The sequence below is a fragment of the Gnatocerus cornutus genome, chromosome 1, assembly GCF_029298725.1.
Source record: "Gnatocerus cornutus isolate USDA-ARS CGAHR chromosome 1, icGnaCorn1.1, whole genome shotgun sequence".
Classification (NCBI taxonomy): domain Eukaryota; kingdom Metazoa; phylum Arthropoda; class Insecta; order Coleoptera; family Tenebrionidae; genus Gnatocerus; species Gnatocerus cornutus.
The window spans coordinates 25,827,831-25,851,417 of record NC_142233.1 but is presented as its reverse complement, the minus strand read 5'-3'; the positions used below and the strand labels follow the sequence as shown (position 1 = coordinate 25,851,417).

At 34.9% G+C, this 23,587-nt stretch overlaps 7 protein-coding genes across 7 annotated transcripts; 2 read left to right on the top strand and 5 right to left on the bottom strand.

The window, feature by feature from the left end:
* Window positions 1-89: 89 nt before the first annotated feature.
* On the bottom strand, window positions 90-3,168 carry ergic53 (lectin, mannose binding protein ergic53). The gene is made up of 8 exons (XM_088029908.1): window positions 2,934-3,168; window positions 2,518-2,672; window positions 2,291-2,463; window positions 1,950-2,245; window positions 1,800-1,900; window positions 773-1,074; window positions 444-722; window positions 90-400 (listed from the first exon to the last, which is right to left on the bottom strand). Exons 1-8 carry the CDS (start codon window positions 3,106-3,108, stop codon window positions 364-366), a joined length of 1,518 nt encoding a protein of 505 aa, XP_087886034.1. The 5' UTR covers window positions 3,109-3,168; the 3' UTR covers window positions 90-363.
* Window positions 3,169-3,639: 471 nt separating this feature from the next.
* LOC148181039 (U-scoloptoxin(01)-Cw1a-like) lies at window positions 3,640-6,956 on the top strand. The gene is made up of 3 exons (XM_088029968.1): window positions 3,640-3,806; window positions 6,015-6,202; window positions 6,248-6,956. Exons 1-3 carry the CDS (start codon window positions 3,782-3,784, stop codon window positions 6,377-6,379), a joined length of 345 nt encoding a protein of 114 aa, XP_087886094.1. The 5' UTR covers window positions 3,640-3,781; the 3' UTR covers window positions 6,380-6,956.
* Window positions 6,719-13,014, bottom strand: rod (kinetochore component rough deal). Its single transcript, XM_088029849.1, has 14 exons — window positions 12,825-13,014; window positions 12,155-12,762; window positions 11,999-12,103; window positions 11,623-11,952; window positions 11,422-11,562; window positions 11,068-11,346; window positions 10,884-11,017; window positions 10,727-10,832; window positions 8,271-10,487; window positions 7,703-8,226; window positions 7,300-7,528; window positions 7,094-7,255; window positions 6,842-7,048; window positions 6,719-6,793 (listed from the first exon to the last, which is right to left on the bottom strand). Exons 1-14 carry the CDS (start codon window positions 13,012-13,014, stop codon window positions 6,770-6,772), a joined length of 5,256 nt encoding a protein of 1,751 aa, XP_087885975.1. The 3' UTR covers window positions 6,719-6,769.
* Window positions 13,015-13,059: 45 nt separating this feature from the next.
* LOC148181037 (uncharacterized) lies at window positions 13,060-13,921 on the bottom strand. The gene is made up of 3 exons (XM_088029946.1): window positions 13,685-13,921; window positions 13,398-13,639; window positions 13,060-13,348 (listed from the first exon to the last, which is right to left on the bottom strand). Exons 1-3 carry the CDS (start codon window positions 13,823-13,825, stop codon window positions 13,060-13,062), a joined length of 672 nt encoding a protein of 223 aa, XP_087886072.1. The 5' UTR covers window positions 13,826-13,921.
* Window positions 13,922-13,977: 56 nt separating this feature from the next.
* On the top strand, window positions 13,978-14,670 carry Vti1b (Vesicle transport through interaction with t-SNAREs 1b). Its single transcript, XM_088029956.1, has one exon. It carries the CDS (start codon window positions 14,280-14,282, stop codon window positions 14,628-14,630), a length of 351 nt encoding a protein of 116 aa, XP_087886082.1. The 5' UTR covers window positions 13,978-14,279; the 3' UTR covers window positions 14,631-14,670.
* On the bottom strand, window positions 14,631-15,563 carry l(1)G0004 (RNA-binding protein pno1). The gene is made up of 3 exons (XM_088029933.1): window positions 15,498-15,563; window positions 15,051-15,444; window positions 14,631-15,007 (listed from the first exon to the last, which is right to left on the bottom strand). Exons 2-3 carry the CDS (start codon window positions 15,432-15,434, stop codon window positions 14,663-14,665), a joined length of 729 nt encoding a protein of 242 aa, XP_087886059.1. The 5' UTR covers window positions 15,435-15,444; window positions 15,498-15,563; the 3' UTR covers window positions 14,631-14,662.
* Window positions 15,564-16,781: 1,218 nt separating this feature from the next.
* On the bottom strand, window positions 16,782-23,564 carry LOC148181034 (terminal nucleotidyltransferase 4B-like). The gene is made up of 5 exons (XM_088029897.1): window positions 22,609-23,564; window positions 22,068-22,261; window positions 18,679-19,265; window positions 17,165-17,440; window positions 16,782-17,074 (listed from the first exon to the last, which is right to left on the bottom strand). The coding sequence occupies exons 1-5, from the start codon at window positions 22,935-22,937 to the stop codon at window positions 16,904-16,906; spliced, it is 1,557 nt and encodes a 518-aa protein (XP_087886023.1). The 5' UTR covers window positions 22,938-23,564; the 3' UTR covers window positions 16,782-16,903.
* Between the last annotated feature and the right edge of the window lie 23 nt (window positions 23,565-23,587).

Genomic DNA, 23,587 nt, shown 5'->3' with positions numbered 1-23,587 from the left:
CATAACTAAAAAAAATTAAGCCACTTTCACACTAGCTCGACAGGTTTTCAGGAATGTTGTATGACGAAATTTACAAGAAAACAAACATCAGCCATTTATCCTTTTATTTAACATCTAAAAAACTGTAAAAAAGTGCGTTCTTACATGTACACAGGAAAATCTAGAGTTCACTCGTCTCACAAATAAATCGTCTTTTACAGAGATTTGACAACTAAAGAATCTAATTATCACTTGTTCATCCGAAAACGCTAAATTAACTGTACAATAAATAATCAAAATAAAGGAAGACGGTTGTAACATTTTTGACTATTTTGTCATTCAGTTCCTCTTAACTTAAATCTTCACACAGCACGTTCACAACCACTAGTAGAACTTCTTAGCTTGATTCTCTTTATTATCCCTGCAACATCATTAGTTTGGAAACAAAAAGAATAATAACTTACCTGTAAATGTTATATCCTAAAATAATCAACAATTGCACCACTCCTATTACCAAAACTGAGGTAACAGAGACGCAACTAACGGTAGGACATCCACCTGGAGCTTGATCAATTTTTTGAGCCACTTGAGCCACATTCTGCTTAACATGGTTCAAACCATCTCTCATTTCAGAAATAAGAGACTGAGTATCGTATCCTACAGCTTGTACTTGTGCTGTAGGTTGTCTAGCTTGATTATTAACTATAGTATCAGATGCTGTCTTCAGCTCCAAAACGAATTGACTAAAAAAACGAACATAAACACAGAAAACAGAACAATCATGGAGTCTTACCGAATTTCTTTAATTGTATTAATGATTTGATTCTGATTATTAAACATGGCATCAACTTCATGTCTTCTGATGGTATCCACGAAACCTCCTTGAGGAACAGGTTGTCCTGGGGCAGCAGGCGCTGCGACGCCACCGCTAGTTTGTGTGATCAGACTCATAGTTCTCTCTTGGCGTCCCACGATTTCGTCTAGTTTGGTGTTTAGCTCTCTTACGAGATGGAAAATGTTGTTTTGGCCTTGGAAAATTTGTCTAAGCTCTCTCTGACTGTCGCTTTCAAACCATTCGTCTAGGTCGGGGTCTTTCTAAAAAGAAACACATGTCTAGAGGGATTTTGCAGTAAAATATAAGAAACATTTTGTTACAACTGATTTCAAATTAGCAAATCATTCAAAACTAAGATTCTTACCGGAAACGTCAAGTTTTTCAACAATGTTCTAATCCCGTTATCAAGTTCAATGATTAGATTATGATGTAAAAGTCAAGTTAACAACCTGAAGTTATTGAAACTATGAAATTACGTCAGCTATTCGATACAAAATCTCTAAATAAAGTGTAGATAACTTGTTATTTAACAAAAAAATCAGAACACTACTTGTAACTCACTTGTTGTAAATAAATTCATATATCGTCGGCTTAAGTTAAGTTGATAAGTCCATTTTTGAACAAAATGCGTTTTCAGTTTTATAAAAAGGATAACAGAATGGTACAGCGTTGGATCTTTATATGCATGTGTTATTATTTCAGAATTAAGAAACATTGTATTTTTATTCCCCAAATTTTCAAATTCCAAATTTGACAAATTTGTAAAAATTAAGGTTTTTTCGACCGCGGTTAAAAAAATTCAAAATGGACTTAGCAACTTAACGACTTAAGCCGCCAATATCTTAAAGTAGTTTTCTGCTTGACCGATTTCCACACATTTTAACCATTGTTTTAATAAATAGGAGTAATAAATTAGTGACGCAAATACATATGTATAATAAATTTCTAAACCCCGAAATTCAGTGCCGAATCACAATAAACTTACTTCATCAGGATGATCCTTTCTGTACTCAGCTTTCTGTTGTTCCAGCTTCTTTTGGTACTCTTGGTACTCTTGTGTCAGCTTCTGTTGATCTTCACCAGGCACTAAAAAACAATTAAAAACCATTTTTTTTTATTTACGCCATCTAATTACCTGCATTTGCATTTGGTACTTGGCCAGGCAAGTGTAAGCTGTTGGTCAAGAAATGAATGACGTCGTGATCATCAGCAAGACCACCGGTGGCCGCTGAGACCCCAAAGTAACCACTCTTGGGTAAAACTACATTTTCAGCCCTCAAGCAAACCTCGTAATCTTGTTCATTATTCGTCATTCCATTATGGAACAATACTGTTAAAATGTTTTGATAGTATTCAATCTTGGCTCTTGTGGGGAACGGTTTGTTACGGAAGTCTCTCAAGCAACCAGCGAGTTGTTGATTGCTCCCATCCCTTAAAATGGTGCTTTATTAAAAAAAAAGAGGTGAAAAGACTTACAATTGATGCGAGAATTGTTTGGTCCCATCGTTCAAGACGGCCATAATGTAAGGATTGTTGTGTTTGCCGTCATTATCAAAAGAATCAAAGAATAACCCCAAACCGATCCACTGGTCGGAAGCGCCGAAAACATCACCATCATAAGCACCTCTGTTTTGAGTGTACCAGAATGCCTAAAATTTTCGAGTCAAGTTCAACGCATATGTTGTTGGAGTTTAAAGACTTACCAAGCCGTCAGCTCCAACTCGACCTCTTCCAGTGACTCTAAAAGCAATATCGACTTCCCACCAATCGAAATTAATAGGAGTTTTTGTCCAAATGGCACCTTTCTGACTTCGAAGAGATGGTGCGATTCTTACATTTTCAGCGCTAGCTATGGCGTCTAAAAAATCACACAAAAACAAACATTAACATTTCATACGAAAATACAGCCTTGAGTCCTTTTTTTTCATTCAAATTTCAAAATTATCTTGGAAACAGATGTGTTTTTGTTGGTTATATACGTGTCAAAAATCTGTCAGTTCCACGACTTGATGATTGTGGTCGTCTTTTTCTAACGCAAGCGTTAAACAGAGACACACATGCATTGGTTGTCGGTGATTGGTTCTTAAAACTACCTACGTGTACTTAAAAACCTACTTACTTCCACCGTATTCCCAAAAAGGCACAGAACCGTCCCTTTGCGCTAAATATGGGGGCTTAAACGAATATTTATACTCAAATTTTTTATGCACTAAATTTGCGTTCACTACACTTATTAAAACCGTAAATAATAACGCGAGAATTATTTTATTTAAATATGAACCTACTCTCTCCATGTTTACAACACGCGCACAATCCGTCTGGAACTGCCAACCTTACAAATTCAAATGCACCATCTGAGGCGCCAAACAATAAATTAACAGACATGAATGACAAGTTGATAACAATTTAACGACAAGTTGAAATTATCAATGCAAGCATTTATTTTAATTACTGTTGTAAATCAATAAGTGGTTAAGTTCAAAATTTACATTTACACAAATTATTTAGAACGGAAATTTAAATTTTTATTCTAGCTTGATAAAAATTGTTACGAAAAAATAATTGATTCGCGAAATTATGATTTAAGAAAAACGCTCAATCACCGTTACTCAATCTTATTACATCATTACCATTACCTTAGATGTCAAATTTGTATATACTTGGTCTTTAATTTTTGAAGGTAATTTGTACGCATCGTAAAAGAATGTGGGGGAGTAGTGACCTTGTCTTCCGAAAGTGACCTTTTTAAAAAAGGCAATTTGAAAAGAACTAGTTTAATAAGAGCAATGATTATTTAAAAATATCGTTATTGTAAATAGTGAACGGCTATCATGGTCAGAATGACCCAGATTAACCCACCATACCATCAACAAACATATTCAACATTAAGGGATACTTTTTGTTCAGTTATTTAGTAGTCGCTTGACCACTACATTATCACATTTGCAAAAGTCTTGTGAATCTATAATGAAGGTTCTACTTTTTGGTTTTTGTGAGTATCTAGTCTGTATTTTAACGCACACATTTGTTTAAAACCGATTGTAATCTTTTAAGTTGGTAATTGATTTTTTTTCAAATTCTAGATATTACAGTTTAAAACAAATTTAGGAAATTATTATGAACTATGTAGTAATACTAATTGTAAGAATGTACATTTGCTTTTTGACTAATAATTTTACCAATGTCCGTATTTATAAACTTAAGGAGAACCTTTGCCTTTAGATATAGGGAACATAAGGTATTTGATAAAAAACGTCGCAAACTCTAGCGTCCAGTTTTTGTTCGGAACAAAGTTGAATATGCTTTCACCCTGTATACACACCACATACAGGGTGAACCCGAATAAAGTGCAAAGATTTTAACCACAATATCAGACACCGCTGTAGATAATGATTCTGCAAAAAAAAACTAAATTCGAATGAGGCAAAACCCCCCCGGATTAGAGTTGCAAAAATCATTCGAACAAAAAACGTTAATGCTCGCTCTTATAGGAGGTGTTTAACTTTAAAACTTTAAAAGCAGAACACATTCCAAAAATTGAGTATGGCAAAAAATTAATTTGTTTGAAATAAATGGGGCCCCCAAAAGGGCCAATCTTTATCTCGACTGGTTCGTATGGTGACTTTTTCCGACTCGCTTTGTGGACCCAACTGAAATTTGAATTAGAAACGAAATCCACAATTTCATCACTCGTAAATTCAGGTTCACCCGTAAACAAAACACTTTTTATACCTTTAAGTTTATCACAACACTTTTGAAGAAACCACTGGCAAAAATTTAAAAAAAATCTAACTCAAAATAATCCAAATTTAAACAATTTGGCACTGTAATACCCACATATTTCTCTGCCACTATTATTGCTGAACTAAGGGACACTCCAATAAAGGCATTTTTTGCCACTTGTTTATTAACGTTTTTCTTCCTAACACTTAGCCCATTCCGTGACATTGGCATTGGATCAGTGTCGCACTTAGATTTCTTCAGAAAACTTTAAACATTTTTTTCTCGGAAACGGTGACGTTTCGGAACGCGAAATTTGGTCGTTATGTCAAACAGCGTTGTCAGATATTGGGGTTAAAATCTTTGCACTTTATTTATTATATTACTATTATTTTATTATTATATTTATTATTTAGTTTTTCAAACAATTTATAATAGTTTCCGAATTGTCTAAACCAGACAAAAACCGTAAATGCTACAACTTAAGACTTAAGACGTTTTTTTATCAACCAAATGGTATTAAGCATTTAAGGACGCTTGTCTCAAGGAAGGTTTAGTTGCTAAAGAACTATTTAGAAAACAAAATTTCTGACTTAAAATTTGATCTAACAAATTCCCGAGGAGCGTTTTTAACATATGCAAACAAATAGTTTAAAATATTCAATTATAAACAAATGTTGATGGTTCAATAATCGTTATTATCTACGAGTCTACAAGCAAAATACATGTCTTTTTAAGGCAATAAGTAGGCAATATCTCACTCACATTTACCTTTTTTGAAACTTGGAAATACCAGTGACCTAGAGTAGCTTTTCGAGGTATTCAATTTAAATATACCCTCAAGAGTTTAGAAAATGCACTCATCTGTTATTTTAATAGTTTGCTGTGTTATTACTTATAATAAAATGAACGAATACACCTTCAACTAATCACTACTTAAAAAAAAAGGTAAATTTAGAGTACAATGGATTTATTCCTACAAAAAAAAAAGAGTTTCAAGTGCAACATAATTCCAACGTAAACAGGAAGTACTTTTATTACTCTCTCAATGTTTGTACTTTGGATTTAATCCTACACTTTATGAAACAAATCTTTAATGAAATAAGTAAGATATAAGTAAGGTAACAGGTATTAAATATGATTTATTACCACGTTTTATAGCCTTAAGCGTTTATTTTACAATAAAATCTCTTGCGTAATCCTAATCAACTCACGATTATTGTTAGATCTAAAAGAACAAACTACTTGTCATTATTCATTTTGTCACCACACAGAATAACAAATTACAACAAATTTGTGACAATTTGTCAAAGGTGCACCCACAAAAACGAACCCGAAAGAATGTTCTTTTTGATGTCAACATAAACAAACTGCACATACCTAATAAACTAATGTTGTAACTAAATAATTTATTAGCGTTATCATGCCTGTCCTATTTTTATACGTTCACTTGAACTAGAATTCATTTATTGACTTTTAGTTTTCATTTTATCGGTCTATGGAGGACACTACATAATCCCAGGGCATCTTCCTTATGATGGTTACCACGATTTGCATTTGCCCCATGACCCCCCATTGTACCCCACGTTTGCAAGGGTGCCCCACACTACTTTCACATGTTTAGGTCGTCATCCCGGTTACTACGCCGATGTTGAAAGTGGATGCCAGGTAATTTAATAAACGCGTTAGAAAAATCTACTTCCAAATTTTTAGGCTTATCATCGTTGTGAACAAAATACTGCTGCTTCTTTCCTCTGCACCAATGGAACTTTGTTTAATGAACAGTTTCAGGTTTGCGATCAGTTTTACAACGTAAGATGTGGCTCTCCTTATATAGATTTGTAAGAATTAAATTATTTTTCTAATTTGTTAATTTTTTGGAAATGAGGTTATGTACAGAAATACCGATAAGGGATAAATGAAAAAAGGGAAGCGGATAATTGTAACATACAACTACCTTAAATTTCTGCACAAAGGTCTTTGGGACATCTTGTTTATCGCTTCGATATTATTTTTTTGAAATTCACAAATTTTTGAAAACGCCGCACATGTCATTACTGTTTTGACAGTCCATAAGGACCACCAACATAAATTGACACTAGACAAAAATTCCCAAACATCTTAACACTAATAAGTTGGTGAGAAATTTGAATTCGTTGTTTTCATTAAAAAAAAAACAAAGTGAAACCTGAACGTTGATTTTTTAATATAACATACAATGTATAGAAAATAATCCTACAGAGCTAAGATTTTCTTTACCTAAAAAATTAAGTATGAATGCTTGGATTTCAGTGAGTTCAAACTTACATATGAGATTCCACAAAGACCATTTCGTTTGAGATTATTCAAACTTGAGCTTAAATCAGTATTAGAATTGCGAACTTGCTCAATAAATTCCGGCCTTTTCTTAACATCTAGATATTGCAACAACACTGCCGCAAACTCAGGTTTGTTTCTAGCAATGCATTTTTTGAAAGAGTTTTCCAAGTTAAGACAATGCAATACGGGGCAAGACTGTAAGTCACATAATAAAAACGTGAAAAAATACGAAATCCTTACCTGAATCATTAAAAACTTGGCCACCAACTCTTTATCTACTAAATCCACATTCAAATTTGTAAAGCAATTATCAATGAGTTGCTGCCAAGCATTTATATAAAACTTTTTGTACAAAAACTTGAATTTTTTAAGATAGTGAACGTAGCTGCGTAATTCCGCAAACTAAAAAAGTACATTAAAATAAAGCGACAAAATCTGTGACTTACCAAAGAATATTTAATACTGCTGTTAATAATAAACTCCCAGTATTTCATGTCGTAGATGTTGTATGTTATACACATGAGAGCCATTGTTTTTACGGCCAAAGTATCTCTAGTACATTTGGCTAAGCGACTCAGCAATTCCTTTTTGTTGGTATGATCCAAAGAGTTGACATTCAGGGAGATGCCAAGATGAAGTAAATTGCTGACAACGGTAACTTTGTCGATGTAATTTCTGAAAGTTGGTGAAATAATTACGTTTTAATAAAATTCCTAATTCAGAATGATTTTGAAACATGAATTGTTAAGTTACTTAACGGCAACAATGATTTATTTAAAATGTACAATCCTGACGACTCCACCATTTCGAGGGTTTATTTCAAAGTAATCCTGTACTGTATCTCCTTACCTGAACTCATCATAAGACAGCTCCGTGATGCTCATTATCGTCTCAACATCCGAAATCATGGCGAAAACTTTCAAAGCTTTGGTTTTTGAATGAACACTTCTCTGTTCTTCAGAGTCGCCTCCTCCTCCAATTTCCAGCAGACAAGTCCTCCAATGCTGGACATCATCGGAGCAGCAAATATACGCAATTGCATTCAAATGCTCATCTTCGTTATAATTTTCAGTCGGATACAAGAAAGATGAGTCAAAATTTAACGGCATAGGTTGTTCTCCACACAAATAATTTGAAATCAGCGTGTGGCGAATCTTCTTAATGTCTAGATTGAACAAAGCGGCAAGGCCTTCAGCTGCTTTGTTTACTTCCTGACATTGAAAACTATCGCTGCTTTTTAGAATGCGCTCACTCATGTATAAAGCGCAGATTAGTTCTTTGGGCTGATTCAATAAATGCATGTAGGTTTCTTCCACGAGTTGGTGAGTATGAAGGATGTGCTTCGCGGCGTAAGTGAAGTATTTTTTTTCAACCTAAGATAACATTTAACTTGATTTTAGTATTGTTACTACTTTACCTTGGTCACTGCTTTTTCGACATCACCGGAATCTGGATATTTTTCTCGGTATTGCAGAGCATACTTGTAGCACAGCTTCACAGCAGCCACTTGGTCTGCTCCTTTAGGACAATTCATCACCAGATGGTACACTACTGACGTGGTTAACTCCAAATTAGAAATGTGTTTCACACACTCGTCAATTTCTTTGAAAAGATCTTCGTGCTTGGCATGAAGGACCCAATTTTCGGTCACGTTTTTTAATAAAACGCCACTACTCACTATGCCCTTCACCACGAAAGAACAAATCTGATCTTTACTCAGAATCGGAAGAGTTTCACTGGCGTGAAACCACAATTTGTATGTTTTAAGGTTGAGTTCTGGTCTTATAATGTCGATGATCTGTTTGGTGAAGAGAAATGGAGTGAACGATAGGCGAAACTCCGATAGAGGATCAACCGATTGGCTATCGGGAAAGTTTGTATACCACTGTTCAATTTCAGTCTCTGTGGGTTTACTCACTCTTTGGTAGTCTTTGAGGAACCACAACATAGTTAGTTGAGCGTTTTTATCGCTACCAGGGTCTAAAACTGCCAAAATTTGAAGCATGGCAATAAAAACTTCATAGTAATAAGTGTTAATGGAATTCCAAGTGTTCAAAATCGCTTCCAACGCACAGTTGCTATCAATATGTTCCATAGTTTCGTAGGCTTTAGCCAAAAGATCAACTTCCGTGTTTTTCACCACAAGATACTTCTGATTACCTTCAGTTCGAATCTCAAAGTCTGGTTTCCAATTAACAAACACTTTCTTGAAAGAGTATTTATAAACCCCATCCTCAGCGAGATTAAAATCTTTACAGTATTCTTTCATTGTCTGTATGTCCAAGCAATTGGCGTTAATGAGGAATTCCAAGCGGATTCCAGGTTTCATTTTGAAAAAATTATCGTATTCAATTTTTTTCGATTCGAACCTCTTCCACCACTTTATGTTAAGAAGAGAAATCGCCATTTCTTTCCTTCCTGTAGTAAGCTCATAGTGGTCCCAGAATTTCAAGGCGATCTTAGAAATACACTCAAATTTTCGTGGGTGCCGTTTGTACATTCTGCAACAGTTTACAATAAATTTGGCACCTTCATCTCGGTCACAGAGCAATAACAAAGAGAAAGCAAAGTCATCATCTATGGTTTTGTTGCCTAATACTGAATGTAATAACTTTGGAACACACTGTTTCTTCAAGAGATCCATAAGAAACGATAAAATAGTTTCGTCCGGTTCCGGAAACAGAACAAGACTTGAAACGACTGTCTCAATAATTTTGTAAGCGGTGAACTGTTGACCTTCTTTAATCATGTTTTCCAAAACTGATGGTAGTAGTTTCAGCTCCTGGATGAAATCGTCCTCGTTTTCAGCTGAATTCATAAATCTTTGCAAGTATCCTCCATTTGGGTTCTTTAACTTGGCGTAGCCACAAAAGCCAACGAAAATATTCCTGATGGTTGAAAACGTCAAAAAACCTGGCATAACCGAGCCAGAGTCGTAAATGTCGCCGAACAACTTCCTCTCCAGTTCAGTCTTTTGGTTGATTAAATAGAATAAGAGGTTTATCCAACGACTGACTTCCAAAACTTCTAAATCACTTTCGGATTGCTCCACTGCCTTGGCGATGACGTGTTGAGCCAACAGGAATCCGTTGTAAAACGTCTCATCGTCAGTAACCCTCTCGGTTTCCAAACTCTCATCTGAATCATCGAATCTGCTGTTATCCAACACTTGTAGTGTCCCAACATATTTTACCAATAAAATAGCTACCCAGCACAAATTCTCGATCGATGTTCCGAAATCGCAGACTCTTTGAGCAACTCTAATTATAACATTATAATCATTGCATTTTTCACAGAATTTCAACAAGACTTCATTTACATCCAAGCCCAAAGAAACGCTGAGCATTTTACAAGTCGCAAAGACTTCATCTATTGTTTGTTTGTCTGTTTCAAAGGCCTGACGTGCATTTTCAAGAGCATCATTGACAATTTTGTTTTTATGGGTTGTGTTAAGAAGAGCGTAAGTTTGCGTTTTTATATTAAAGTTTTGGGTCAAGTCATGGACGTTTCGAATTAGTGATAGTGTCTGCTCGTTGTATGAGAGCCAGTTTTCGTTGTCGTGATCGTTTAACCGCTTGAAGATGGATTGAGATAGGTTGTAATAATTCTTTACATGATCAGGCGGTAGTTCCACCTGAAAGATTATACTCGTCAATTTTGCTGGAATATTTAGGCCAAAAAACAATGATCTTTCGTTTAAAACCAGCAATATGCTTACAACTTAGTACGACTTACTTGGTGAGATTCCAAGTTCATGAAACTACGTAAATGTAGTTCCAATATATTATTTTTTATTAAATTTAAGACCCGACGAATTCACCATTTGTTATTAACCGTTTAGATGTGTTTTCAGACCACAGATAAATAACTAACCTCATTATTTATGATCATTTCAATGAACATAGTTAAATCCTTTGCACAGTTGAAAATCTCCTCAGGCGTTTTATTGTCCAGGATTGTCAGCGCTTGATCCGGAAGACTGTTAACAAATTAACTGAAAAATGTTGACTACACAATTTTGCCAACTTACCCATTGACAATAAACCATTTGATAAGCAATATATTCCCTTCATGTCTAAATTCGGGCGAATTGCAAACTGTAAGAATGTCATCTACCTTGGTCTGCTCATTACAGCGCAGAATTTTATTAACGATACTTCTCATCTAAAATATTTCCAATTTGTTACTCAACAAACACAATTAATAAAACAAACTTCGTCGACATTTCGGATATTCTTATTTTTTATTTTATATTGTGGTCTTCTCAATACGACGAGAACGGGTTCATTTTGAATTAGCGTTTTTATTTCACCAGTTAGCTCTGGAGGATATTCCAAGGCTTCATTTGCGATTTTCTTGATGATGTCACACCATGGTACGTTTGCACAATCGAGGATACTTTTTATCGCGGCTAACTTTACAGATACGGAAGTAATGCAGGTCAAAATTAGACTGATGTTCGTCCAGGAGCAGTTTTCGTATTTCATAAGATCCTAAAAACTTTATATTCTTGAAACTGATCAATTTTTATGTCTTATCAGAAAGTTTGTTAGTCTGCTTATTCTTACATTAATTTCTGTCAACAAAATCTCGTTGGGCTCCATTTGGTTTTCTACCATATATTTACACAAGAACTGCTTAAGAAAAATGTCATACTCCTTGGGCGGCATTTCGATATTCAGTAAAAATCGTACAACGTTCTGAGGTCCCTAAAACGCAAATTACCATTTTCTCATTCATTTTCATTCCTTCTTTCAACTCTTACTTACCGCTAAATACTCCTCCACTGGAATACTGATCCAGTACTTATCTTTCAAGTTTTGCAAAGTTTTAAGCGTCTCAAAAAGCGACGATAATTCGACCATACTTTCTTGGCGCTTCTTAAATGAATGATCAGCAACATCCCCGAGTCTCATTAGTCTAACCATATTTTCGCAAAACTCGATGGCGTTGTTGGGAAAATCGGTTTTTCGCCACTTTTCCAAATAAAAGACTTTCTTGTAAGACCATTTGACGAATAACGAAAGCGTAAGAGGTAAAATTGATAATGTAACAGTGATAAATACGGGCATAAAAGGTTCAATCGTAGCTAAGGAAATCTGAAAAATGATAATAAGAAAAGAAAAATAACAAATGACCTGTTACGTTATCTAGGACGGTCAAAATGTTAGAAACGTGTTTTTCAGTCAATCGTTCGGCAGTCGATTCATCCAAGCGACTGTACACAATCTGTGCCTTTTCGATTTCGAGCTACAATCAACAGTTATTGTTGTTACATAACCGTGCACCAATATAACTTACGTTTCTCAACAATGAAGTGGTTTCTTCAATCAAATCACACCCAGAAAATTGCGACCACGATAAAATAACTTTCTTTGGTTGTTCATTAACATCCAGAAAAGTGTCTAATCGAAAAAGTAAATGAGTCAAAGATTTCTGCATATCTTCGGTAATAATTTTATTTTCTTGTTTCTTCAAATGAAGAGTGCTACCATAAGTCAGGATCTTGCGACTGTCTTCAAACGTATCACAAGATGATTCAACAGTTAAGCAACATTGGAGTTTAAATTCATCATCATCAATAACATTCAAGAAATTAATAAGATTATCAATGTCTTGAGACGTACAAATATTTTTTTCAGAGATTTCTTCTGCTTGAGCTTTGGTGATTAGGGTTGTATCTAAACCAAATTGACGCGCGAACTTTTTTGCTTCGTCGAATTTGCGCTTCTTCAACAGTCTTTGAAATCTTTGTTCAGGAAGAGTTTCAGTCATCACGTGAAGACGTATTTCTGAGATGTTGTTGTCAGAACCAATTTTAGAGATGTAGAGAAGTTCATCATGCAAAGTGTCCATGGGAATTAATTGGATTTCATTGGTTACTTTCAAAGAGCAGATTTTGGTAAATCCTGTAAAAAAGTTATTGGCATCGTTTGTTTCTATTGGGCCTGATAGATTTATGATTGATTACCTTCGTAAGACAACAATTGAATATGTTTGTCCCCATTCATTTCCTCCACCAAAACGAGAACCTGAACATGATCGTTTTCCGTTAATACCAATAAATCTTTGTAAAATTCGGAATCGTTTATGGAAAATACCAACAAAGTCTTTGCAGAAATAGCCGCCAATTTTCCATCGCAGTCCAGCGCCAGAAACATACTACAAATGAGAAATGAACTCTCCCAGCAGTGATATTTGTAAACTTACTGAGGCAAAGGAAATATCCGTTTAAGCTGCAGACCTTGGTCAAGAACGCAATTTTTATTTTCAAGATCTAAAATTCCCATTTTTGTCCCATTAACAATTAAAAAAGGGTGCTGATAAGAAGCAATTTCCACTTTGAAATTGAATTCATGCAAACATTCTATTTTAAAATCAGGTGAACACTCCAGTTTGTAAACTCTCCCTTTTTTTGTAACAATCAAAAAACAACCGTTATCTAAAAATGAGTTTATAAAATAACGATCGGTTGTTTCTTCGGGGTCGCAGGTACTAAAAAAGAAACGTTTTTTAAAGAGTAAAAAAAGCCAAAACAGAATACATAGTGTGAACTGAGACATAGTTATTCCCGCAATCAACTATATTAACCAGTCCATCTCTGCGGCAAATTAACAGAAACTTTCTCTGTGGATACCAGCAAAAAGTGTCTATTACAGCTTCAAATTCTGCGTTAAAAACAACATCTGAACATTGTTTGTCTTCAAAAATTCGGATCGTCTTGTTTAAGCTGAAAAAGACCTGAGAGTCCTGTACAGTTGCATTAATAAAAGGGTCCGCCCTAAACTGCAACAACAATCAGCATTTCAAAGGCATTAATAAAGAACTTACTTCTTGCGGTTCTGAATATTTGAAACATGCTACTGTTGTAGCTTCATACAGATTATTTTCATCACCCAAGCAGCGAGTACCAAAATTAATCGTTTCATCAGCGGCATTATAGCCAAATTCAATCACATCGAACTCGCTCATTTCTAATTCAGAAAGAGAAGAAAAATAGTGACTTAACCTCAAAAAGTCGTTTGATGTTCATCGACAGCGCTTTAAGGTAACAGAATATGGAGTTTGGTGCCTACCTTTACTGCAAATTGCAGGAAAACGGTGAAAATCACTGTTTTTTCTTGAAATTGTCACAACAAAATCAACTCTTGAACCGTTCAAACCGGAAATTTTTGGTTTGAAATGATGGGATGCGATTGGCTGCCTCAAGCAGGGGCACCAACCGCTCAAAATTTAAATAACTAACCCATCAATATTACCAACTTTATTTTACTATTTATGTCAAATTGCGATAATTTGTTGAATTTTTACTAACAATAATCTAGCGAAAATTGGGCCCCATCAATTTACGAAGGGATGTAAACGAAACTGCTGGGCGTACATGGAAGTGATTGTTTTAAATGTGACAATTTGAGGTTAAACCAAAATGTTCAACGAGTCAAATTATGACTGGGAGGCCCACAACAGGCAAGTCGCCCTTGAAGGCCGAGCAGCGCTGGAGCGAACTTCTGAAAGTTTAGCTCGAAGCAATCAGATTGCCATTGAAACTGAAAACATTGGAACAGAAGTTGTTTCTGAACTGCACCAGCAGAGAGAATCCTTGCTAAGAACAAGAGATCGTCTGGACAATGCAAATGAACAACTGGATAGTGCCAAGAATATTTTGAAGAGGATGGCGCGAAACACCATCTACAATAAACTCATTTTGATCATGATCATAATTATAGAAGTGGCCATTTTGATATCAGTGGCTTATTTGAAATTTTTTAAAAAATGATTTGTGTATATTTTATATTTAATATAAATAATTTACATTCGTTCTGATACTCTAGATGCGATATTCCTCAGTTGACCATAAACTTTTGAAGGGGGTGAACCCAAGATGAGATTACAGATTGCCCTTCTTGCTAATTGTATGTTTTGAAAACTGCCCAAGATGTGAATTTTGCTATCTGCCAAGACTATTCGCGTTTTCGTGACATTCTCAATTGTGAATTTTGTTCGTCCTCCCTTTCCTGCTAGTCTTCCAATAGCCCTTGATTGATGGTCACCTTTCAGAGTTTTAACATCTTTGATTTCAAAAGTTTCAATAAATAAATCGTCCAATCGCAATAATGCTAGAGCATCATCAACATCAAAGCCATACACAAAAGCCTGTAACAAAAAATTAGATCAGATATTAAAAAAAAATTAATACCTTGACAAAGTCTGCTGCTTTCTGGACATTTGCAATATCATCGGTTTCCTCGCAAGCTTTTATTTCCACATTCCGAGTCTTCAAATTAAACCTGACTTGCAATTTTAAATGTTCGACAATTGGAGTGAATATTTTTAACCAGTTTTCTTTTAAAGGTGTGTATCTATGAGCAGGGACAGGAATTTTTCTCATGTTGTCTTTAGTTTCCGAGTAAGATTTTGTCCTGATTCTCTTCGTTTTCGGTATGTTGCGAACTTTGCCTTCAATTCCATTATGGGTTTCCACTTCCATTGCACTGTCACCTATGGATGCATTTCTTCGCTTTGAAGACTTTTTTGGTTCAAAATTGTTGGTGTCAATGTTAATGTCGCTTTGGGTGGCCATTTTGTGTGAACTGTATTTTTCAAACTCGTATTATTGAAAAAAGTGTTTTTAAATGTGCATTACCATTTTAGGTTAACTGCACGTGGACGCGGATACGTCAAAAAGGACAGATACGCAGTGTCACCAACCTGACTAGTACCAACTCAATTTCCCGCCCTAGCTTTGGTTCCAAAATGAAACAATCGTGTGCGCACAAGATATAAAATATATTTCAACCGTTATTTTAATAAATAGTTTACAAATTCTTGGCGCGTACATGGTAACAAAAGTTTTTTTTTACTTTTTTGTAATGAACATCTTTTTTTTACATTTTCTTTTTGTACTTAAACTGACTTAAGTCTATTCCTATTAAAAATTGAAAACATTTTTAATAAGGTTACACAAATCGACAACTTTCTCTTAAAACTATATGCTAATATAAATACTTAAAGCTAGCTATTAACAACTTCACATAAAAATGTCAAAATTTAACAAATTTAAATATCCAAATTGTAGCAATTTTAAGAGAACCCAACAAAAGAATCATTTGATCAGAAAAAAAAACATACACGTTGTTTAGACCTAAAACGGCCAGATATCATTTTTGCATTAAACACAAAATTAATAACTATTTACAATCGGAACAAAAAAAATTCATTCACATAACCGTATTTCGATTTGTTTACAACTAGAGTAAATTTAAAATTTTCAAACCGAAACACTGAAATTGCGGAGTTTCTCCCCCCCAAATAAAGTAAAATGCGTTAAAACAAAAAGAAGTCGCAAGTTCATTAATTATTTCCACCACAGTTCTGAATATTTATCCACGTCACTTAATCTATTATATCACAATATTTTACAATTCAATTTCCTTTACAGGTATGTACAGAATCACGCACATTCGAAACGGAGGTAAATAAAGAGTATTTCCTCTAAAATATCATGGAAGGTTAAAACTGGTTGATATACACTCGATATGATCGTAATAAAATTAGTTTAAAAGGAAAACCGTCGAATATTGCACCACAAATTGCATAAAAAAAACCTGATGATAGTAAACATCCGTGACGCCGTAAAAAAGGAAATAAAATTGTTGCGGGAACTAAATGGTCTAGGACAAGTCCATCATATGCCATAAATACTCCCAGTTGTAACTGTAAATGCAAATAAAACAACATAGCGAGGGATTATACAAAAAATTTGCGTTGTGATGTCTCCATACAATTGAACGCTACAAACATAAAAGGTAGGTGGCCATGCGCTAAAATTTTTAATACTAGGCCCTACATAATTACAAGGTTGAAATAAAGATACCACCGTTTTTTTGTCGAGATTTTCTTACTGTAACTTTTGATTTTTTTTTATTAGTTTTGGCCTATTTGAATTTTTTTTGTTATCTTGTCATATCAGCAATTGCAACTGCAGAATACTAGGCATATAAACACATGCGTACCTGCTGCTTTTTAACCTAATAAATAAACATCTAAAAGTCAATATTGTTTGGTTGGTTTTTTACGCTTTGTTGTGGTTGACTGGTTGTAGTTATTGTGGGGGCTGTTCTTATATTTCCGATTATTTCTCCACTGTGGGTGACTTTTCGGTGGCATGCGCTGTACGTGCATGTGGTTCGGTGATATATCGCGCGAAGGAGGATCGGAGCCCTAATAAAATAGCACAAATTAAAAAAAAATCACAAAAGCTACATAAAGCATTTTAAAAAATTATTAAAATAAATTAACCGAACCACTCACTTCTGAACTGCCACCGCTCTCTTCTACACTGGACGTCGAACCACTGCTGGACAAAGAACGGGAGGAACGGATCGGTCTCGCCGGTCGATTGATCGTCGGAGAGTTGAATTTGTATGTGTTTGCGAACGTTTTTTCGATCCACCGCCTGTATTGGATCACTTTGTCGGTTACTCGGATTATCCTGCCTAATAACGAATGTTCCTGGCAGACATGCGACGACAATGGGAGAACGGCATTTGTTAAAACTGAGTAGGCGTATTCGAAGGACCGTTTTACCTACAAGTACAACCCAAAGTTAAACAAAATAAATTCAATTTTAGCTAGTAAAATCGAGCGACAATATTAATAAAAGACACTAGCCCAGAACCCCTCGCTAATAAATTTTTTATTTCGTCAAACTTCAATAATTTGACGCATTTTCCCAGTAATCTTTTGTTTGTGGATGCACGATACGTAACCAATATTACAAAAAACGCAACAGTTTACTAGAAAACATAATATTGACATAAGATGGAACTCTGATATTACCAATCCATGAATAACAACACAAAATTTGTCTTATCGTGTTTACAAAACAATATTTTCGTAGGTTAAATAAAAAATAGGTATGCAATTAAGTAAATAGAGTGCTGGTTTATCTAAATTCGTGCCAATGTAGAGTACAAACTTCAAATTCTGAGCTAAGAATACACTTTCACAATTTACATAATAATTATTAATTTCAAAAGTCTAGTATCATGCTACGGGTCCAAAAATTTTGCAGTACCAGTCAATGGACTTGGTACATTACAGCAATTAACTGTTTCCTTCATTGAAGTAGTATTCCAAGACAGTATTTCCTTGTCATTATTTTGTACAATAATAGTACTATCATGAATTTTCAGGTGTAAAACAGCTATCTGCTTCGTTTTTTATCGTATAATCAATGAATCAAAAAAATTAAGAAACTGAAAAAGATTGTTAAGTTGTAGCAGTTATAATACAAAACTGTCTTCGGTGAAATATTTTAATTTTTAGTAATTTACATTTTCCATTTTGCGTGATGTGTTAGATAAATTAGATAATAGACTCTACACCACACTGTAATCAAGTCGTTAGTTGGCGATTTTAATATATGTGCTACGTAACATGCATTCTGAGCAAAATCGGCAACAGGAATGTTTTATTTTTCGCTAATAATCTTTGAAAGGTAATTATTAAACCGTCAAAAACAATTACATGATATCGCTTACTAGCAATTTAAGTTAAAGAATAGGTCACAATATGAACATAGTTAAATTATCAAGTGAAGTGATTAATCAACATTGAACTGACAATTCCTTGTTTTAGAAAGAACTTTAGTTAATTGCCAAGAGGAGAAAAAAGACAACTAATTTTTGTACAATTTCTTTCAAATTTAATTACCCGCGTAGTGTTAACTGAAACGTATCGTTTTAAATTTCCAGAAACAACAGCATTTTCTCAAGAATTTACAAATGAAACAAGCGTTCGACTTCCTCTCACTTTTAACCTACCTGTAGGACACCGTAACTACTCCTGCCGATATCGTTCGACGGCAATAGCGGATCTTCTATACACAACAAACTAGGTCTGTGTCCATCAACCATATCCTTCTGCATTTCTTCTTTACTGATGTACCGTCCTCCGTCTCGTATCCGAATTCCCGTGTGCATGTAATTGAATTTCCTACCGTATAACTCAAAAAACTCAACAAGGAACACTCCTAAATTGCCGGTTCCGGAAACCATCTCCTGTCGTGGATGTAATTGCAGGAAACTAATACACATCAATATTAAACTGTAACTGGATATACCGCCGGTAAACACTTCATTCAAGTCTCTTTCTAAAAGGAACTGTTTTAAAACGTAAACTAACTTCGGCAACGCGGGATACAGATGAATATAGTGTTTTATGAGTTCGGCAGATTTCACACCGTTCGACATATTGAAAGAAATGTCCACTTTGATTTCAGTTTGTTTGTCGGTGAGTTTCACAATCGGCACGGAAGCTTTGTCGAGGACCTTTATGCTGTTTTCTTGAGCGACACCCTTATCGAGGAACTCTTGTTCTAGCGTACGAAGAGGAAGGTTCGACCATTTACCTATCAAACAATACATGTTTAGTACTAGTTTTAATAATTCATGAATTGTACGTTAACAAAGTTGTACTGTTTCTTTTAATCTACTTTCTAACGCTTGAAAGCGAATTCAGATGATTTTATTAACACTATTAACAATAAACATTCTCTTGTAGAAATCCGGATGCGCGCTTCAGTTTTTGTCATACTTTTGCTAAATTCGCACATGAAAGAAAAAGCGCATTTTTGCGCTGTAAATCAACAGTAGGTACAATACAAGCAAAACAAGAGGCGCGATAATGCTGAATTTACAAATACTGTAGATAAAAGCCAAATAATATTTCGATGGCATATCTCTAAGTGACCGGATGAACTAAAATAATTCCACAGCTATTTCTAAAAAAATATTTGATAAAGTCCATGTTTTAAAACATTTTATCAGAGTTGTTATTGATAACCACATGTCATTAAATGCCCAATTAAACAAGTGTTGCTTTTTTGTTAAAAAGTCGGTTATACAAGTGGTGATAAAATATCTAACAACAGATTTCTCTTCCTTTTTGTTTCAGTTTCATAACTGAAATATGACCACAAAACTACAAAACTACATATTCATTACCATCATATTCAGATTATACCGAGATTCTTAGGTTCCGCATTGTAATCTCAATGCAAGTGAATAAATAGCAGAACACAGTACATAATAAAAATTCATTAAGAGCACAAAAATCGAAAATAGCGAATCGTTGCGTTAAAATTTTGATTGTTTTCATCTATGTACATATCAAAATAATTTTATCAGATTATCAACAGGATAAAAATTATTACCAAAAAACCCGTAGAGTTATTGAAATCAATACATTTCATTACTGATAAAAAAAATTAAAAGTTTTATTGGAAACTGAATAATTGTTTCTTCCCACAAGATTAACCATTAAACCTGTAATTACTAGTTCAAATAATTTTAGAGAACCTTCATTAATGGGCTTTCTACTAAATACAGAGTGAGACATCAACTTGTCGATTTACGACATAGTTATTTTTATCTGATTTATAATTAGATACATTAAACACCTCTAGATGATATAAACATGGCATCACAATGTTACAATTTTCTATTATTACAATTGAATAATATACACCAATATTTAAATGTCATAATATGGTATTAACTCTGCTAGATTTTTTTCTACCTTAAATTGTAGAACAAAATAACAAATTGTTGTGATAAGATAACTTTTCCGGTAGCTTTAATTATAGTTTAATGGGGATATTAAAAAGAAAATAAAATATTTTTTGCGGTATTTAATACACTTAATATTGTAAACATCAACATTTTCCACCCACGACCCACTTCTTCATACTTGCAAAATAAGGATTCTCTACTTCACGCTTAAAAGACGTTCTCAATATTTATCACAAAAGCCTTGATAACACAGTTAAAGCTAAACAGATTAAAATTCATCTTTTTGTAAATGTTCTCACTAAACCATTACCGACATTGATTTTAAACCAGAAGCTATAAAAAATTAAATTTGCGCTATAATTTTTTTTAGAGTCAATGAGTCAGCTGAAAAATTAATACAAACGATGTAATTATACGGTGAGAGGTAATTTTATATAATTCGGTTAATTTCATGTTAGGTACAATTTCGTTAACGCCCTAGCGATTTTAGATCTTTTTGAATGTAAAAGTACGATCAGGAAAAAATATTGATTTATTTACTAACTTTTTCTATTATAGATGATTGTCTGTTTAAAACAAATTTACACAAAAAAACATTGCAATTGCGCTAATAGACACATTTGAATTCCGCAAATGAATCATCCTGTCTCTGAAGTGACGTCAACATATATAATTTATTACTTTTTTATTGAAAACCAACGAATGCATAGGAAAATTACATAATGTCCTCTAAAAATTAGATGTCAATATAGAGTTATCACATGCACGCATTTGTATTAAAAAATTCGATTATTCATGAATAATTAATGATTGTGACTTAGTAAGTGTGAAGTTTACAAAAGTAAAGGAAATTATTACAACCCTATATAGTTTATAAGACACGTCCTAGAAATTTATTCGTCCGTAGAGCGGTTAAGATGAACATCACTGTTTGAGGATGTTTTTGCTATAAATGTGTAAAGTCCGTTTTTTTTTTTTAAATCACCAACACCGCATCTTCCCCTGCATTACAACCGGCAACTTTGCCCAGGGAAATTTTTGTGAGAAAATATAGAAAATTTCTGAAAATTGGGCAGTGTTTCCATTAAAAACGTTTCTTTTACAGCCTGTTGGATTGCAAATCAAATGATTTAATAGTGAAAAGATTCGGCACAGCCTGAAAGGCCGTTTTGTGTAATCAAATTGTCAATTGGGCAGTTAACCTATTTGATTTTATCACCAAAAAGTCACCATCGACGACGTTGCCGGTTGTAAAGTGGTGGGAGAGTGCGGTGTTGGTGGTTTTTTAATAAAAAAACGGACTTTACTCGATGAAATTTCACCCAATGTTATTGTTGTTTATGTAATAATTAGGGACTTTATGTGAGTGTATTAAATAATTTTCGAAGTCGGTGTTTTTTGTAACGCAGCGAATGGCACGTTCGGCCGTCGTGCCTTTCAGTTCGCAGTCCATTTGTTTTTATGTTGTTATTAAATTGGTGTTTTATCAGTTTTTGTCGTCATTCCATAATAATACGAATCTAACAACAAAATATGATGAGCCGGTCCTGTGAGGCATGCGCTTTGAGCGTACTTCGCATGGCAACAGTAATAAGCAAGTCACGCATGCGCCTGTTCCGAAATTTGAAATTGATAATTACCTATGACCACCAAATCTATATCGCTGGTTGGAAGGTATAGGCCGGTTCTGTAAGAACCAAAAACTTCGACTTGAGCCTCTGGCCACTTAGAGATGATGATTTGCTTGATCCTTAGAACAACATCATTGCGCATCTGGTCTTCAGTCTCGGTGGGGTTCATGTATTCGTAGAAGTGTTCAATTTCTTGATGTAGACTGCAACAACCATTAACGAATAAATTATTCGCTCTCGATTTGTACAAACGAATGCGCCCGCTAATTAGATAAGCAGAAGTATGCATAACATGAATAGGCAAAGAGTGAGGATAACGGACGGGTTATTAATAGAAACATCGTCGTTTTCTAGGTCAAAATGTAGGAAACGAGATAAAAATGCCGGCCCTGATAAGGGGCGCGAAGAGGCGAAAACAAATTTTTCGATTTAAATGTCAGAAACGTGCCGATAACAAGGCCCTCTGTCGTCCGTTTCGGCACCGCAATCGGGGGAAAGTCTAATTTGCGGCATCAAGGGAGGGTTGAAATGGACACTTGGTGCAACTCACCCTATCATGCCCCTGCTGTACCGGAAGGACTCCTTCCTCCACGGACAACCCCCGAATTCGCCGACCACCTTCTGTGGCTGGCGACTCATGAGCTTGGTGCTCGCGCGATTATCGCCCTTACGTCTCCTCTGGATGAAAGTTGAGCCGTTTTTGTCCACTTTGCCGTTTATGATGTGGTTACCGAAGCCATTGGGGTAGGTTTCCGTGTCGCTGTCAACGTCTTTTAAGTTCATGCTGTCGAGTTCCTGTTGTGTTTGCCAAATTTGAAGCCACAGTCTTTTGGCAGGACCCTCTTGCTCTGGTTGAAACCAAGATATCGAAGGATCCATTCAAACAATCACAGATATTTTATAATTTGATAACCATACGGCTATTTTTATTTATTACATCAATTGTAACTAAAAGACACGCTAAAGTCACACCTTCTGCATATCACACGACTAAAAACTGACAGGTGCCTCGCATGCTCGGTAGATAGCAGAACAACCGACAATTGACGTGGCGCCAAATTTAAACAGAAAGACACAAGTTGGAATGGACACAAAAAACGATTAGGAAACTCACAAAAAACCGCACAAGTCACCCTACCAACACGTCACTTTTTGCGCTGTCACCCATCAAACCTCCGACAGACACGATCACACGTTTCTACCCAAAATAATTACCCACACCTCAAGGACAACGTTGTGCTCGATTGGATTGAATCATTCCGCATTTTTTAAACTACCCACGACACTGCATACCACCCACTTTCAAACTATTTCTAATTTCGCAAAGAAAACAATTAACACACAAGCATCGAACATGTTTTCCATAAAAGTCTCCATTAATCCTGCTCGCGATCAAAAAACCGATTCATCTTAACAAAAACTTTCATAGGTTTTATATAAAGATACCCGCCACGACCGGTCCGCGAACGACCTTTGCCACAAATATATTCGATTGACCATTTTTAGACAGAAACTGGAATAAAAGCAAA